Source organism: Dreissena polymorpha, chromosome 3 (genome assembly GCF_020536995.1).
Source record: "Dreissena polymorpha isolate Duluth1 chromosome 3, UMN_Dpol_1.0, whole genome shotgun sequence".
NCBI classification, from domain to species: domain Eukaryota; kingdom Metazoa; phylum Mollusca; class Bivalvia; order Myida; family Dreissenidae; genus Dreissena; species Dreissena polymorpha.
This window is the reverse complement of record NC_068357.1, coordinates 143,843,511-143,862,414: the sequence shown is the minus strand read 5'-3', so window position 1 is coordinate 143,862,414 and position 18,904 is coordinate 143,843,511. Positions and strand designations below refer to the sequence as shown.

General features: G+C 33.4%; 1 protein-coding gene across 1 annotated transcript; it reads left to right on the top strand.

Moving 5' to 3' along the window:
- The first annotated feature begins 307 nt into the window (after positions 1-307).
- Positions 308-2,034, top strand: LOC127873914 (orexin receptor type 2-like). The gene has a single exon (XM_052418026.1). It carries the CDS (start codon positions 569-571, stop codon positions 1,724-1,726), a length of 1,158 nt encoding a protein of 385 aa, XP_052273986.1. The 5' UTR covers positions 308-568; the 3' UTR covers positions 1,727-2,034.
- The last annotated feature ends 16,870 nt before the right edge of the window (positions 2,035-18,904 follow it).

The following is an 18,904-nucleotide window of genomic DNA, read 5'->3' as shown; positions in this document are numbered from 1 at the left end:
GTAATGAGAAGGTCAAATGCTCCCTTTGTTTTTCTACCATTACCAAGCATTCCATCTTAAACATTATTATGTGTCAGACTGCTAGGTATGGGGTATTTCTATAGGCAGTTGTTTCTTTATTCTGCAGAAAGTACTATTGGAAATGATAATAACAGCGATGCATGGAATATGCAACGCACGTAGCAATACAATCGCAAGAAACAAATCGGAAAGGAATAAAGCGGATACAATTAATTGTTTGTAAACAGTCGTAATTTATGATTAAAGTCATGCACACGGAGCTTTAAACACTACAAAGACACAAGTGTATAACAAGTGGGTAAAACGAGGTTGTAAACTTATTACGGAAAAGCCAATTAAGTAAAGTGATATGTAAGTGCGATGAATGCTAAATTCGTAATTTAATAAGTAATACATAATTGTTCTTGTCATGTGAATTTCCAGAACTGCCTGATCAGGTTTTCGTGGAATAATGTCATAAGTTGATTATCGTGGTGTAACATACTCCACAGTTTGAGATTGGTCGCGCCAATATTTTGGTTACATTTAATACATAAAAACAGATACAATGTCAAGTGATATTAACAAATCCAATGAAACAGTGGTAAATAAATCGGTAATAGAAGAGGAATCTAATTTGGATACGCTAATCTTGATCAATGATATAGAAGTTCAGAATTTGATTCCTATTTTCGTTACAGTCGGAATATTCATGTTTGTCGGGATTGTCGGCAACACATTGGTGGTGCAGGTGTACTGGTGCCGAATGAAGAGATCAGCTAAAAGGACTTTCATTCTGTCCCTAGCGCTGCTAGATCTTGGTGTATGCCTGCTTGTGATACCATTCGAAATGTATGACCTTAGAAACCAAGTTCTGTTTTTTCAAGAAGGACTGTGTAAAGCTATGCGTGTTTTGGAATATGCTACGGTTCTTGCGGCTGGGTTTGTGTTGGTATCTGTGTCGTTTGAACGGTACTATTTCTTGTGTAGAGCCTTCCAGGAATTTTCGCCACATAAAGCGAAACTAATCTGCGTTATATGTGTCGTAGCGGCATTGTTGGTGTCTTCCCCAGCTGCTATATTTGCTGGTTCGAAATCCAGGAATATTGAGCATAACGGGCAACTCTATACCGGCTTCGAATGTTCGATGAATTCAGAGCAAAACGCTGACGGAACACTTAAGCGGGTGTACTATTATGTGCTCGCAATAATATTCTTTGGTTGCTTACTGGTGTTTGTCGTTTTATACGCAATGATTGGAAGATTGTTATGGAAGTACCAGAAGGGGAAATTTCTACCGCAAATAGGAAGTCTTGCCAAATCATCCACTAAACGGTCGTATGAAGCTCAAGAAGTCAAGCTAACGGCACATAACTCATCAGGACGCCTCCCCGTTTTTTCTTCTTCTCATAAAGAACGACACGTGCATGGAAACCGATGTATCAAGTCAGCAGGGACCATTGTAGTGTTTTTCTCAGTAACTGTTGTATTTGTCCTCAGCTTTCTACCACATTTGGCCATCCGCCTTGTCATGTTTCTTGATTTAAACCTACAGTCGGATATGGACCAGAGAACTTGGGGTTTGCTGTACAATTTCACGGTTAGATCTTACTTAATCAGCAACGTAGCGAACCCTTTCATATACAGTATTTTAAACAAGTCGTTCAGAAAACAGCTCAAGAGGACGATTAGATTTATAAGACAATGTGGGCCAGAGACCATTTAATAGCAGTTTCTCCTCGTCCGAGGCACGAAGACGATATGCATGAGATATGTACAATTATGATGTGTGTGCGTACAAGTAACACTAAGACATTAATTACTCAGTATTAATATTGTTATATATTCAATAGTTCGTCAGGTGATTACTTTTTAAATGTATTATTGAATTCCATTTTTTGCCTCGTGTACTAAGGAACAATTGGAGAAAGAGAATCAATATAAAACTATTTGCATTCCTTACAAAACTTAACAATTAACGTGGTTGTCAAAATATTTCAGCATGTACGAAAAATAAATAACTAATGAAAGCCATGTGGTGTTAAACAAAACTATTCGCCTACTCCGTTAAATGTTGAATATTACTCCATGTATTTCTTCAATTTTGCTAATATTAATTTAAACAAATACGATAAGAACAGAACATTCATATTGACGACACGTGACGTAGACAGACCGAGATTTTTCCTTGTCAAAAGCTTCGTTCTCTTTGCTTAGTATATTCCAGTATCCTTCTTACAACCGGACAGTAATTTAACAACATATGTCGATCAACTCATGACACCCTAAAATTAATTATGACCTGTACGGGATATTAAATGTTTAATATTACATGTGACAACCAGGTCCACATGTACATGTTTGTAATTTACAAAAAACTGATAATTCAATTTGTGTATCGAGAGCCGTTACATACTTATTTGAACAGAAAATACGCACCGCAAAGCTTATTTCATTGGTATTGTTTAAGCAAAATAGTTTAACAATGTATCAGAAATAATAAATCATGGGACTACGCGACAACCAAAAAGTTATAATATTAAAGATAGTATATTTCAGAGCTAAGAAATATAAAATTAATAATCAAATTTTTGTTTTTGAATATCACATATTTGTTTTGGATTACAGTAAATATATCATTTAAAAAATCGAATTAAAATGAAGTCGCTTAGTTCTGAAATGTTATCATTTGATATTCTGATAAGAAGAAAGTCAAAGTCTTATAATATCATTCAAATCTTATTTATAACTGAACTTACAATAATAATGTATATTAAGAATAAATAAAGTTGTTTTCCCCGCACGTGTGAACTTAACGCTGTATTGATATGTACAAATTATACTGTCAAATACACATCATTGTTTAAAGTTTTATATAAGCCACTCAGCTTATAAATAAACAAATACTAAGCATGCGCATTAATGATCAAGTAAATGTATCGCAGTTTCTATGAGGTATATGCGGTTATTTAAATACAGTAAGGCTCATCTGTTGCTTTAAAAAATCGTGTACATTACATAATACACATTCCCCGATGTGATAAATGGGAATGTCGGTTGAAATGGGTGATTCGATTTACCTCCTGATATGGAATCGATTCGGATGAAATAATCATATGACATGCAGAAACCGCATCTGTGCGAATGTGCAAAACGATTGTCAACAGACCAAACTGATCGATGCATTTAATTGACTTCGCAAATATGAGCTATTTTCAGATTGCATCGTTCGAAGACTGCGTTAAACGGAAACACCAAACGGTACGCATTACTTGTACACATATAAGATATATGAATAACAGTGCGTATACTATGTTCAATCGCCGCCGTAGCAAACAGCCATGCTTTTATTCTTATTATTTAATCAATAAAGTTTTATTTGAACACAACGCGACCAAAAAGGCATTTAGCCTTCGGCCGCTAAAGGCATGATTGCTAACTTTTGTTATTCTTATCTTTAAATGGTTCAATTCCAATGATACTGTACTTTAATATTGTTTTATTCAATTTTCATGCAAAACATTAATCCGAAGATCTAACTTTCCGTATTAAATTGAAATGGTTAAAATACAATCGATGCCTTTTACTAAAACAATTTATAAATAAGTTGTGTCAAACAATTTTAAATACACAACTTCAATTGTGCTTTTCCTTAATTTGAAAACAAACAAACAGTATCAGTTAGGTTATAACTAAGTATTCATTAAAACCATATTAAATACCATTGAATTATTAAAGATAATCAAAATACGCTTGCAAAATCTAGTTTAATCGTTTTTCATTTCCGAAAGGATTTTTGGGAGGAGGGGGGGGGGGGGGCATTTTTTGGCATCACGTAAACGGTTCTTTGGGAACAAATATTAACATTGAGGAACATTAAGAATGCGTTTGCTGTGTGCGTTTTTATGAATTAATGTCTTGTACAATCGCCCATGTTCTTAGGACAACTCTTCGTCTAAAGATCAAAGAAATCTAATACATTTAAGCTCGGGATATGCAATCATGGCAATATTGATTACATGCGATTAAGTCTTCTTTAAAATTAATTCTTCTATTCAGTAGTTTGGCAACATAACAGCTGCGTGTTTGTGTTTCCTTGACATCGAATTGACTATAAAATACATTCTCCAGCTAGATTACATAATGCTATTGGTATCTCCAGGGACACATTATGAGTTTCTGTAAGCGATTTATAACGTGTGTCTATAACTGCAAAACAGTTGCACTAAAATATATGCGATTGTTAGCGTTTGGCCAGCACACGTTATAATTTACTGAAAGCAAATTTACATAAAATATTTTTTTGTGTTAAATAGTGGGTCTAGCACGTGTATGCAGACATACATATTCTCAAATCCTCAATATATATCATGCACAAAAGTACAAACATAAACGCACATGCATAAGTTACAGCTTCGTTGGAAATCTTGCTCAGCATATTTTGCATGTTCTTACACAATTTGATGTATTTAAAGATATCGACCTCGTTTTCTTTTAATATGTATTGGTTTATATAACGGAAACTGATGTGTTTTGCAACAATATAAGTGGCTTTTATTAAAAATAATACGCCGTTTATCGTTGAAATATTTACTGACAAGAGAAATTATCCGGCACGTGTTAAACAACGACAACACACAATCAAACAGGATTTTTAAGGAAAAGTATTTTCCGCAATGACTCATCAATATTGTTCTTATTCAAATATGTATTTAGTTAATACTTATATTGCACCATAGTAAGTACAATTTCGTACACAAATTGGATCTTACTTTCAATTTATAACATAGGTGACGTCTAATATCAAATTCAAAGAAAACATACTCTTGTGATAACACATTTGGGTAACGTTAAGATAGTATATCTATTTCGTCACTTGATATTGGTTGGAAATCCATCGGTAAATTAAAATATGTGAGAAGATTTCGAGCATATTCACTTTCAGAATCCGTTCATCGATCCTGTGAAAACCCAATTCTCTTAAACTGATTGTTTTTGTTAAATGCATGTCCACTTTTAAGACACCAATATGGGGAAAGCTCAAGTGGACCTCTTGACACAAGTGGCTTTTGGTCCAAAAATAAGACATGACGTGCGTTACTGACCAAGAACAATTGAAAACATAAACTAATCCAATTCCTCCCTTTTACCACATAACTTATTGTTATTGTTTTGATATTTCTATTCAATCGAGTGGAGATGACAATTACACTTCATTTGAAGTTATAAATATTAAACATATTGTATGACCTTAAAGATGCATTTTCATGTTTTGGTAAATTGACGAAATGAAAAAACAATTGTTTCACAAATTTTCGTTGCTGTTATGATATTTGTGAGGAAACAGTTATACTGAAAATATACCATGCTCTAAAATATTTACTATATGCATCTTTTGACAATTTAAAAACCTGAATATTAAAAGGCTTTGCAACGCGAAACGATTGAATGATTTGGAGATTTCTGTTGTTGTCGTTATATTTTGTAAAACAACGAGGATTTATTATATAAAGTATAAAATGCATCATTCATTGTATGAAAACGGATGGCCGAAGTGGCCTAATCGATAGTCCTTTTATTTCAGGGGTCAATGATTCGAGCCCAGTTGAGGGTTACGTTTTTTCTCTAATTTTATTCTAGTCTTTTTACTGAAGCTTTTTAGATCCAATGTTTACATTTATCAGTTTAAGCATTTAATGACAAACTTCAATAATGCCAAAATGTCCCCTTTAACAATCAAACCTATTCACTCAAAGGGACTCGTTCATCGATTTTGTAGTTTTGAAATATGTCATTTAATGAATTTACTAGCAAAACTGTTGCATTTGGAATAGTTTTTCAATAATAATAATTATATGGGAAAAAATATAAAGGTAAAAAGGTGCCAGCCCTTCATGTCGATACCGAGACATTTAGAAGCAAAAGTTAATGCGCTACAACTACGCCACATAGGCTTTTTTATTTGCTTTATAGTTCAAACAATATATCGGAAACATATTTTTTCAAAATTGTTCATCAAAATGAAATGCGCTACAAGTTCTTAATGTTTCCGATTTTGATTGATGTTTATACATCAACTCACACATATTTTGATTGATGTTCATACATCAACTCACACATATTTTGATTGATGTTTATACATCAACTCACACATATTTTGATTGATGTTCATACATCAACTCACATATATTTTGATTGATGTTCATACATCAACTCACACATATTTTGATTGATGTTTATACATCAACTCACACATATTTTGATTGGTGTTCATACATCAACTCACACATATTTTGATTGATGTTCATACATCAACTCACACATATTTTTAAAAATATTTGTCTTAGTCTGGAGTTTTATTTTAATATTTTTTGAATACAATACATACATTCTTTTTCGAATATATGACCATATTTAGAGAAAAATTGTCATTTTGCATAACCGTTAACAAGTCCCATTTATAATTTATTAAAGATTTATTGTCATAGCAAAATTTGAAATTTATTTTTCTACATATTATACATTTCAAGTTAACATTTAAAAAGACGGCATACACGTATGTTTTAAACAATCAACCGTGAAGAAAAGCGGTTATTTGTTTTACTCTTAATATAAAATTATAGAACATCCAAAATGCGAATAAACTTTAGTAATTATTCCTGGATTTTTATAACTATATACTGTATTATATAGTAACAAATTGGTAAAATGCACTTAACTTCATATGCTGTCAGGACCTATGTAAACGCTCAATGTTTTTTTAAAGTCGGTCTGACTCCGGGCAGGATTTTCAATGTAAGACTGTATTAACTGGCCGTTAAATTATCTTATGTTTACATTTCGAGATATCATCATCATACCTCTCGATATATCATACCTCTCGATATATCATACCTCTCGATATATCATACCTCTCGATATATCATACCTCTCGATATATCATACCTCTCGATATATCATACCTCTCGATATATCATACCTCTCGATATATCATACCTCTCGATATATCATACCTCTCGATATATCATACCTCTCGATATATCATACCTCTCGATATATCATACCTCTCGATATATCATACCTCTCGATATATCATACCTCTCGATATATCATACCTCTCGATATATCATACCTCTCGATATATCATACCTCTCGATATATCATACCTCTCGATATATCATACCTCTCGATATATCATACCTCTCGATATATCATACCTCTCGATATATCATACCTCTCGATATATCATACCTCTCGATATATCATACCTCGCAAGTCGTAAGCCTAATACCACACATTTCAACAGTTGTTCCACATAAAAATAATTTGTTTCAGCGAAAAGTTTTTGTACTTTAAAGTACTTTAAAATGTCAATGATATAGGGAGTCATGGACACATTTTCCGCAGTTTCAAAATAAAAACGGATCATTTTAGATATTGATATTATTTTTTAAATGATGACAACATCAGTTCTTGTGGTTTATTGTGTGATGACAAACGCATCCTTTTAACAATAAACATACTTATCGAATATTCTTATAAAGGTTTAACAACATATTTAAATTTTGTAATAATTTAACAATTCAATATTGCTTTTTTAATTGCATGGACAAGTGGGAAAACTCACTAATGAGTTTCACCAATACCTCCTGTAAAAGTACCTGTCGCCAGTTACACATGAGCTCCTTAAAAAGTACATAATTTTTTGCCAGACAGATAACGTTTGGCTCGAGTCACTCATTATATATGATGATGCATGTAATAATTGTTTTAAAAATGTAGTTTTTCCGAATAAGCATAATAACCAGCCCATTTGTATCGTCGTATTTTGTTTCCGGTAATGTTTGAGGTTTCTACTGTGTAACTGACCAACGCTCATATTAATTAACATTCCGCCTGCGGTTTCATAGAAAAGGTTTGAACAAGCAGACGATATCATCTGTTGTTCCGACTTTTCGGAGAACCTTATAACTAAATAATTCAATAAGAATAATCGAACCCATGTCGACCCTGCTTCAATAAATTGTTAAACTTTAACAAATGACCATAACTTGTCTTCTCTGACAGCTTATAACTAAGAACATGTAAAGTTTATATTCTTGCTGCGTTAAAAGGTCATAACAAAACTGTAAGATTTAAAGTCAAATCTTTAAATGACATGATATTAACATGTAATAACTTCCACACTAAATCCACAATCCTAGTTTCCGTATGGCGAGCCACTTGTGTGCGGAGATTAAAACACCGTTCATAAAACGCACAATTGTAGGATGCGCAACAGTCTAATACTAGTTCTAATGCAGGCAGTGCTCCATGTGTTGTATTTAAAGCACTTTTACAAAGTCCGTTATAATACTGCTCTGTCAAAAGTTTCATGACATGTTTCACAGAAACTGAAAATCTATCAATGTATTGTCTATAACAGTACTGAAATCATAGCGAAATATAGCATTGATATTTACGCTGTGTTGTATTTTTCAATTATGACATGATAATCTTGTTTGCAGCTCTAGAAAATCCTTGCTTTTTGTATAAATACCGGACACCCTGCATGCCATCACAACTAATTTTTAACTTAGTTGTTGCTCTTTCTTTTTGTGCGGCAGATAGAGAATGTTTGTCTTTGGAAAAAAACTGGTTTTGTTGTTAGAATTTTTATGAGAATTGGAAACCATGTCTGTGTAAGCCACACTAGTGCGATCACTATAGCTCGAACTTGGTCTTGTCTGATCTTGCAAACGCAGCGATTTCACAAGCTGAAAGATGGTAACATGCAACATTAATTATATATATATATCCCAATCCAAAGTAACAAATCAATATTTATTGCACCTGGATCCGCTTTCCAAGCACAGTAATTCTTAAATTTAGCATTAAGCCTAGAAGCAAATAGATATATCAATGAACTATCATAGCAAACAGAATTAAACACTTGAGCACACAATTACCATTCAATGCGATCATACAAACTTTAGAAGGTTCATCCGCTACATTCTATTTACAATGAGTATGGGAACAAGATAGCCAAATAATATGTTGAATACAAAACAACCCAAATATTTTTGCTTAAAGGATCACAAGCAACTGATCGCATGCAACCCATGTAAGTCACATAACAAACTGCTGTTGAGCTGTCTGTTAAAACTTGTATATGCTTATTCTTTCATTTCGAACAAACAGAAGACTGAAATGCAAACAATATTGCATATGATTCTCATTCATTTATGTGGCGTAACAGCTCTGTTCTTTTCCATCTACCACTTGTTATTAAACATCACAGACAGCACCCCAGCCTATAAAACTTGCGTCTGTTACAATGCTTAAGCAAGTGTTACCTCTATCCAAACGTCTACATTGAACATGAATGTTTTCAGTCCACCATTTAAACCTTTTCCATTTACCAGAAAATACTCATTTTTTCATCAAAATTGCCTCTTAACAATTTTAAAGCCTTGATCTTAGACCTTTTTAATTTTCCATAATTCAGCTTTGCATAATGTACAGCCAAAAAGCAGGAAACAATGAGCCCTATAACCCGTGCCACGTGTCTGATGTCAGATATGTTTGTATTGAAGAATTCATTGAAATCATTTGACAGTTATTTTTTGTATCATGTGGCAAATATACAATCATTTTTACCGAATCGATAATATTGCCAAGATAAGAAATTTGTCGTCTCGGAACTAAAACAGATTTGTCTAAATTGAGCATGAACCACAATTTCTGAATTAAAGATTTTACTTTTAATGTATAAGAATATTCTTTTTTTCTGTATTACCACATAATAAACTGTCATTAATGAATCCTGTGCACACATGACCATCTGATCTTAGTTTTGAATACACTCGTTTGAGCAATTTTGTGAATTTTAATGGCCTACAACATAAACCATTAGCACAACACGTAAAAGCATTCATCTTTTCATTCCACTGAAATCGTATATATGTTCAATGCTCTTCGGCTATTGGTATAGAGTAATATGCATGGCGAAGATCAACACTACTCATATACTAGTAAGTGATCTTTTGTAATCATTGTGAGCGCAATTTCAAAAGTGTCCATTTTAAAATGCCTGTTCGGTGTATGCTCATTTAATTGGTCAAATGTAAAATAAATTGAAAACTCCAAATTTTTCTTTTGTCCAAATGGTGATATAAATTGGTCTTCATCAAAATCAATCTCCTCAATTACATTATGCAACAATAATTTAACAATCTCTTTATTTACTAATTTTATTTCTATTTTATTGAAACAATGTTACACAACAGACCTTTGTGTAGGAGGAGAGTTGTCAATAAATTCTAAATGAAAATGTTCAACCATATCCAAAATAAATGGATCATATGTTTTCCATTCATAAACAAAATTTGTCAAACAACCAGCAGAAAAAGTTACATTCCTCATTATCATCTAATTTCGGTAGAGCTTCCACATGCCACCCCTTCTCGGGACGTTTTTTGCATCCTCGCTATCGGAACAAACGAACCCCATCCTCTGTCAAAACCTCTTGGTCTCATCCTTTTACGTCATCGGAAGCCCCCACGGACTCCTCTGAAACCGCTAGCCCCTCGGTAAGAACCATAGCCATAATGGCGCATCTTGTCTCCAATCTTTGCACAATATTCTGTTTCCTTTGTCGCTTTGGAAAGATTGTCTCCAAACAATTGTGCCTAATTAGGCATTTGATGAGTGCACACGTGAGCATATTAAAGTCAGGCTTTAAGAAATGCTTGCGAGTCAAATTAAGATGCCTGTTTTCATGACTGTAAAGTGCCAAAGCATCATAATCTTCATCAATGATAAAATAAAACTGTCAACTGAGCCTTTTAAGTTCATTTCTTTCTCTAAAGTATCAACCGTTTTTACAAGAACTGTGGCTGATTTCACCACAGAAAGTTAAATGTTTTTAAATATCTTGTCAGTAGTCATAACAGTTGATGACAACGAATCATAACAAATTAAATTTCACTACTACAATCCCTCACAATTTGCTGGCTGTGCCAACTTGTCACTCTTCAACAAATCACTATGCTGATCTTCATCCTTGCCTTTGCGAACAATATCTGTAATATTGTGATCCAAAACAGAATCAATGTAAGATGATGTAGTTTCCTGACCTTTGTATATTTGTGCTAAAGAAAAACCACTGTCAGGGTCAACATTTAAATTATTATTATCATCCCGACATCCCTCAAGGGGACTTTTACATCCCAATTGCGTCGGATTTACTTTACCAAAATCGAAGTGACCGGCATTATCGAGATTTTCCTCTATAAATACATCTTACTACTTCGTAATTTCCAGGTCTTCGACCCTTTACAAACGTTATTTTTTGTGTGTAAATTATACATTTTTCATATGAATACACTTCACGAAAAGATTACATATAAAGTTAATTTAAAAAAAGAACATTTGACAATAACAGGTTAGTGAACACTCAGATTATAACCAAAGTGAGTATCATACTCAAACATGAATAAAAATATATATTAAAAAAGACAGTGAACGTCACTTTGACAAACTGCGCTATCATGTTTTTATTATTGAATATGTCCAACTTATGGATACTCACAATTACAAACGTTATTTATAACCTCATCGGATTTATCCATATTTTATTTCATGTCCATTAATAAGTCAATAACTTGACTGTCTGTGGATTCTTTCGAAGAAAGAGACTGTTAAGTAGGGGCCTTTTTTATAGATTTTTTGCTGTTTTATCTGCTTACCATTCGAACTCGTCTCCGGCGAGTTAATGTCTGCCATTATGGAAAAAGCACACACAACGTGCGTACACAAACATTGATTAAAATTATTAATAAAAAACGCCGAAACAGCTAACACTATAAATCCTAGTGTGAATAAACGTATCATGACTTACTACACGCTAAAATATTAAGTATCACATACTATAACAAGGTAAAAGAATTAAATATTTGATTAGCAAAATAATTTGCGAACCGCGTCCGCATTATTGCACACTGATTGCGCCTGCGAAGGGCATATCCATTTAAAGACGACGTAACCAGTTACGGGATAGAATGATATATACATCATAAAAATTGGTATACATATATCATGAAAATAATCATTCGCTGTTTAATCACTTTTGGTCTATTGTATCCTTGTTTAATTGACCTTTCGACAGCCGATTGATTGACGGGCTTATTAACCAATCAGAATTCAGCATAGATTAGGCCCGTTTCTATCCGCCATTTTGTCCGTCAAACTCGCCATTGTCCGACACATACGCTTATACGTAATTCTGTGTTTTAAACAAAGAAACTGGTTAAAAGGTGCTATAATGGCACTTGTAATTCAGACACAAGGTATCCATAACGGTTAAAAGATGGAACTACGTTTTTTCCGTTCCCTAAAGCGGGTACTAATCTTGAAAGCAAACGTTGGATACGTCTTTGTGGACGAACAGCTTAATCTCAACATATTAAGCGATAGCCCGAAAGAAAAACACCTCTACGTTTGTTCTAAGGTCGTTATAAAAAGATACTACGCGAAAATAGAAAATGTAAGTTTTGCAAAAGACACGCTATGGAAAACTTTTTTCTATAGTATCATTTTTTACTTGTTTGTCCTCTATAAAGAGAAATTAGAAAGGAACATTTAAAACCATATTTTCAAAGGTGGCCAACGTTAAATAAATTTGACATTCTAATGCAGTCGGCTAATAAAAAGACATTATAAACTTTGCTAAATATAGTTTTAATGCTATTGAAATGCGTAATAATAAAACCAAGCCAGTTTTGCTAAATATAGTTTTAATGCTAATGAAATGCGTAATAATAAAACCAAGCCAGTTTTAATTTTTAATAGTATCACATAGAATAAAGCATTTTTATTTCTTTCGGTTTAAGTCTTACGAATTTAATGTAGCTAGTTTTATATCGTTAAAAGCTAAGCAGCTATTTTAAAATGCGCAAGTAATTATCCATAGATGCCAATACGTGTCATTTTACACCATATGTGGGCTTTCTACTAATCCGTTATCAAAACAGATGCCGCAAACTGTGAATGACCCTTGACACTTGGATACCCAGTCTGATTAGCGAGGGTTTTTTTTATACATAAAAATTCTTTCAACTTCTTATATTTTAAACATTGCATTAAATAGTTTAAGAGGAAATTATTAATATATAATAATATATTGTGTATGTTACTTTTTGACGACATTGACTATGTTATACGATTATAACAATGCTCATGGATTTTTTTTACAAAACGCATTGTAGATATGTGTTATATCGGATTTCAATACAACGTTCTTTGTCCTCTTATATAATAAATTTACTTATATGTGCCACATTTGCGATGTTGCAATCGGTTGCAAAATTAACGGCTTTTAATTAAAAAACTAAAACATCTATTACTCAAGGAAAAGTATTGTGACAAACGAACAATTCATATTGTATGTGATAATTGGTGATAATTTTGCCGACTTCGATTATAAAATTAACGGCTTTTAAGTAGACTAATAAAAAAGTTATGACTATTAAATAGAAATGATAATTATATTCAGCATAACTATTCAATGATAATAAAAAAGTTGTAGTGAATTATTCTAGATAGCATCCACTAACAATCGCGCTAGCCTTTTGTTTTTTCCCCAATGAAAAGTCACATTTCATGTAATTTGGACCGAAATCGTTTGGGAATATCTTCCAACGTACCGATTACCGATTCGCGTAGCCGTTTTGATGACGGACTTCGGCGGAGTGACCTCCCTTGACATCGGGGGGGGGGGGGGGGGCGTCGCTTCACGCTCGCTGTCGAATATACAAAAATAGTGCGGTCAAATCGATGGGTCTGTACTTCTAGTAATGTTATTGTCTTTTGGTGTCTTTTGGTGTATAGATTGAAAATGCAACGAAATCGAATCCTTAACATAGACCTGTCCCGAAATTGCACCCAGTCACACAATTTTTGTTTATTGTTTTGTTAATGCTCATAGCAAAGTGTAATCAATAGAAGTGTGCAGCATTAATCCATTTATGTAAATGTCCGAAAATGCTGCTGATTCCTTTTTACATCTGATGAAGCTCGAAAATAAAGTTTAAACAATCTTCAACACATTTATGGTTCAAGTTTATTATTTTATTCTATAATTTAAAATATATTGTGTGTTTGGAACCCTTGTTTGAAAGTAAACATCATGGTCTGATCTAAAATAATGGTTTAAATAGCTTGTAAATATTCGTCGATTATTATCATGTTCAGTGTTTTCATCGTTCTTCAGTTTTCATTAGTGTTTTCATCGTTCTTTACGTTGACGGCCTGCTTTCACACAGGCTAAAAGATCACGGACATGGTCGTTCACCGGTCGTTCAACGGTTGCATAAGATTATTGAACATTGTTACGTCATTCATATTGACGCCCATAGTTCGCTACTGGCGTCAATTGAACAGTTCTATATTTACCTTTACATGTTAACGCGTAGACGGCGATACTAGCAGTATTCCCTTGTGATGTACTTTTTCTTTCTGTACGGCAAAAAGGAATTAATAACAGAAAAGTGTTAGTTCGTGATGCAGTCGGAAACGGATGTCAGACGCACGGACAGACGGATTAACAGACAGACAGACCCACAGACGAACGGAAGGACTGCGACTGCTACTTGCATTTCTACCGGGGATATAAACAAGTGTTGTACTAACAACGAATTAAATTTTTAATTCCAGAAATTAGCAAATGCTTAAGAGAATTTTTTTTAATTCAGACTATACCTACTTTTATAAGCTTAATCATTTAATGTTATCAATAATAAATGCATACGTGTAACGTCTCATAACATAAAATAACAATAATAGTTCTTGGATATGTATTCGAATACGAAGAAGAGCAATGAAACACACGTTTTGTTGTTATGGCCATACGTTCAGCTATTTCGAAGATTCAGAAAGTTAACGTGAAATAACGGCTTACGTAAGTGAACCTCAAAAGAGAGAACAAATATATTCACGCATTCATAACAAGACAGACATTATATTATGCTGCACATATTCTACTTTATGAGAATGCATATTTGAATATACCTCAGTTAAGTCTTTAATATTTGTACATGAACATATGTCACAAGTCTTTTTTAATTTAAATTCTTATGTTTATTTTCTACATGATAATACCATTTATGTTGCATGTTATTAGAGTAAGCTTTGTCCTTATATAAGTGTTATTTTTTGTATTCTTGAAATGTCCAGCATGTGCATACTTAATTACGTGTCAACGCTTATTCTTGCACACTGTTTTTCCCTTTTTTGATGCTGCTTTATCAAAGTATTGATAAATTCTTAACTCGATCCTCGTTTTTCGAGTTTTCTTCATTTGCACTGCTAGCCGATATGTAGATTAGGTGAGGACAATATCAAACAGCCATGCATGTTTGGAGGACGGTTGGATTATGTTTTACAAATGTATCTTTTTAGTATATGTTCTTCTGTGTTTTCACTATTAAAAATAAGACTAGTTAAACAGTATTCTGCTCCACTATTACAGATAGTAATCTAGATAAAAAAGCAGCAAAATACGTCTTTTGAATGTTTCAACGGACGGAGTATACTTAACACGTGTTAAATTTAAAGATGATGAATACGGTTCTTAGCAAGTTAATGTGACTTTGTCATAGACGTCGTTAAATGTAAGCTTGGCTTTTGGCACTAAAATCAATGATATATACAGTCGCAGAAAAGTGATTTACGGATATTATGGTTACACAACGAGATAAATAGTAGGCATACTCTCTTAGTGTCGTCATAACATGTGTTTCGCATAAACAAATGACTTAAAACGATTAAAAAACGACAGCAATACTTTACCTTATTTCAAAAATTATATTACACACTATATTTGTATTCGTTATGTTTTGTTTTCCCTTTCTCAGACGTAACGTAATCGCTCTGTGTGTACTATGGGGAATTTCAACATACTTGGCCAAAATATGGAAGCGTAGTTTACAGACCACGTCGTTCAATGAAAGTGCATGATAAATACAGTGCTTCATACAATTTTAATCCTTTAAAATTAAGTACCATTTATACTATGATTATAAAGCAAAATGTTCTTTACGCATAAGTTTCTGTAAACTTGTCGCATTTTAAACGTTTCGTTAGGTAGACTTATAGATTATACATACATGTCAAAAATGTCCGTTCAAATAAACCATGTTTGATATTTAATGTTTTAAATTTTGAACAATGTTAATTTTAAAGGTGGAGACATCTCAAATGTTCATCTTGTGCATTGTCCTATTAAAACTGTTCAATTAATAAAAAATTAAATTTTCAAAATGTAAAATATACATTTACTTTTATTTTTAAATCGCATACACGACGCATATAACTTTGTCACAACTACAACACTTTTTTTACAAAGGTGAATGCTAACGTATACAAATTTGCAACAGTAACTTTAACGAACTGCCGATTATCTCTGTGAGCACGTAAAACGTCTAGATAATTCATCGCGTATCTTTGCATCTTGCAAGGTTACAAGTTGACATTTGAACAGTTGTAAAGTCTGCATGAAATCTACACGCAGTGGAAGCGACAAAATTATTTTTCGTCTTAGCCAGGAACCAATCCCTCTCTTACGGGCCGGGAACCATTGTAAATGTAAACAACGATTGTTATGGTGCACAGGTGTTGGGCGCGTGGCCAAGTCACGTAAACACTATCCGTATACATTTTTTTTATCATTTTGACCAAAAACACATTTCTGATATAATATGCATATACAAGGTAGGTATCTCTTGACACAGGAACATCACCCACATTAACATGTTTAAGCCTTTAATTGCCTAAATGGCGGTCGATTTTCGTAAACTATGTACCATTTTGTTGGGAACATCAAGAAAAAAATCTGAACTCGTAGAAATGCTAGGTCGGCTCTCATCTGACCGAACGTTCAGTACCGATTTTTACAAGAGTAAAAGTATCGAAATACCCCAGCTACCGAACATAATCCGCATTAGTACAATACACAAATAGGAGTTTATCAACTTACAACACAGATTTGTCTTTTGTCCACACCAAACACTTATATAAAAGTTTTGTTTTAATGTTTATTTCAACCATGTACGATGATCCGTCCTTCACCTTACGCTATTTATCCAACTATTGGTTCCTCGCCTCAGAGATACGGAATACATGAAACCGAAAACCGTATTTACCTTGAGCGTCTGATCGACATGGAGCTGGGCTCGAAATTACCGATAAAAAAATCCCGAATTTCGACGTTATAACACAAATACAAAGGACAAATCTGTGGTGTTAGTTGATAAACTCCTATTTGTTTATTGTACTCATGTGGATTACGTTCGGTAGCGGGGATATTTCGATACATTTACTTTTGTAATAATTGGCACTGAACGTTCGGTCAGACGAGAGCCGACCTAGTATTTCTACGAGTTCTAGAAGTGTTTTCTTGTAGTTAATGTTGGCAAGTAGCCGTTCGTGGTCATTCTTCGTCGCGAGGCAACCTTTCCCAACAAAATGGTACATAGTTTCCGAAAATCGACCGCCATTTAGGCGCTTAATGGCTTAAAGATGTTCATGCAGGTGATTTTCCTGTGTGAAGAGAAGAGATACCTATGTATATTACATCAGAAATTTGTTTTCGGTCAAAATTATGAAAATCTAGTTTTATGACTTATTGATAGTGTTTGAGTGACTTGGCCACGCACCCAACACCTGTGGCTACTACTAATGACAATTTGTACCATAACACCGGTTGACTTGAAAATGCGTTGAAAAATGTTGAATTGCGATTCGTCAACTTGTATTCTGTACACGTGTATAGTGTACACTTTTTAGATGCTGACTTGTAGCAGATTACTAAAACCGATCGTACAACTTAGAAGTCAACATGCTAATGTTGTTTGTCATCAACTAACTTTCAGATGGATCTTTTACCTTTTATTTATTATTATGACTAAAATATTAGATATATGAAGATGTAAACTTAACATATGCATCTTCATTTTCAGATCTGTAGTTTAAGACGGTACCTGTTTGTGTTCAAACATTTAAACATTTTGTAGAATCGGAACATACAACATTTTACACTTTACAATTGTACAAAACAGATATTAAATTGTTGAATTTTAAAAATTCTCTGTTAAACAAATGAGCTTAGTAATCATCACGTGCAACATTTCTGGTGATGAATAATATTGGCTGTCTTCCCCTTCCATAATGGTTAACTAGTTTGGATATGAATGCAACGCCTGATTTGTTATTGGTATGTTACCTGAACAGATGTCAAACCGAAAGCGGCATACTTTAGATAACCTTTTACTTGGAAGCTACATTACTTCCGCTCAGCGTTTGTTTTGCGCAGTTTCAAGGAGATACAGATACAGTCATGACATATATTTAATATGCTGCCTCGAACAATTCTTGTATTGACTGAACTTAAATCATCACTTTGTCATAAATACCATATGGTTCCGCTTAAAAACAGTTTTACGAAATTAAATAAGGGACCTGGATTCTCCTTAGCAACAATAAACATTCACCCAGAGGATCAACTTATGTACTGACCAATAAATTGGATGGCAAGAAATGGTAACTGAATTTCATGCTTTATACATTTTTTAAGTGATTTTTTCAGTTAAAACAAAAATGTCAATCAATGATAACAAATTGTTTGGACAATTATATATTGGTCGTATATTATTTTAACAGAAATAAAAACTAAAAAGAAAAATCCACTCGCAACGACTACACAATAAGCAAAATAAACTTAAATGCCTTAGTAAAGGTCCATTGTTTACATACTTTTGTGTGTATTATTCTTTATTTATGTATGTTGTTTGCTCACTCACACTCATCAATCACACACGCAACCAACAACTCAAATGACACTCAGAAAATCAACCTTACATCATCAAAC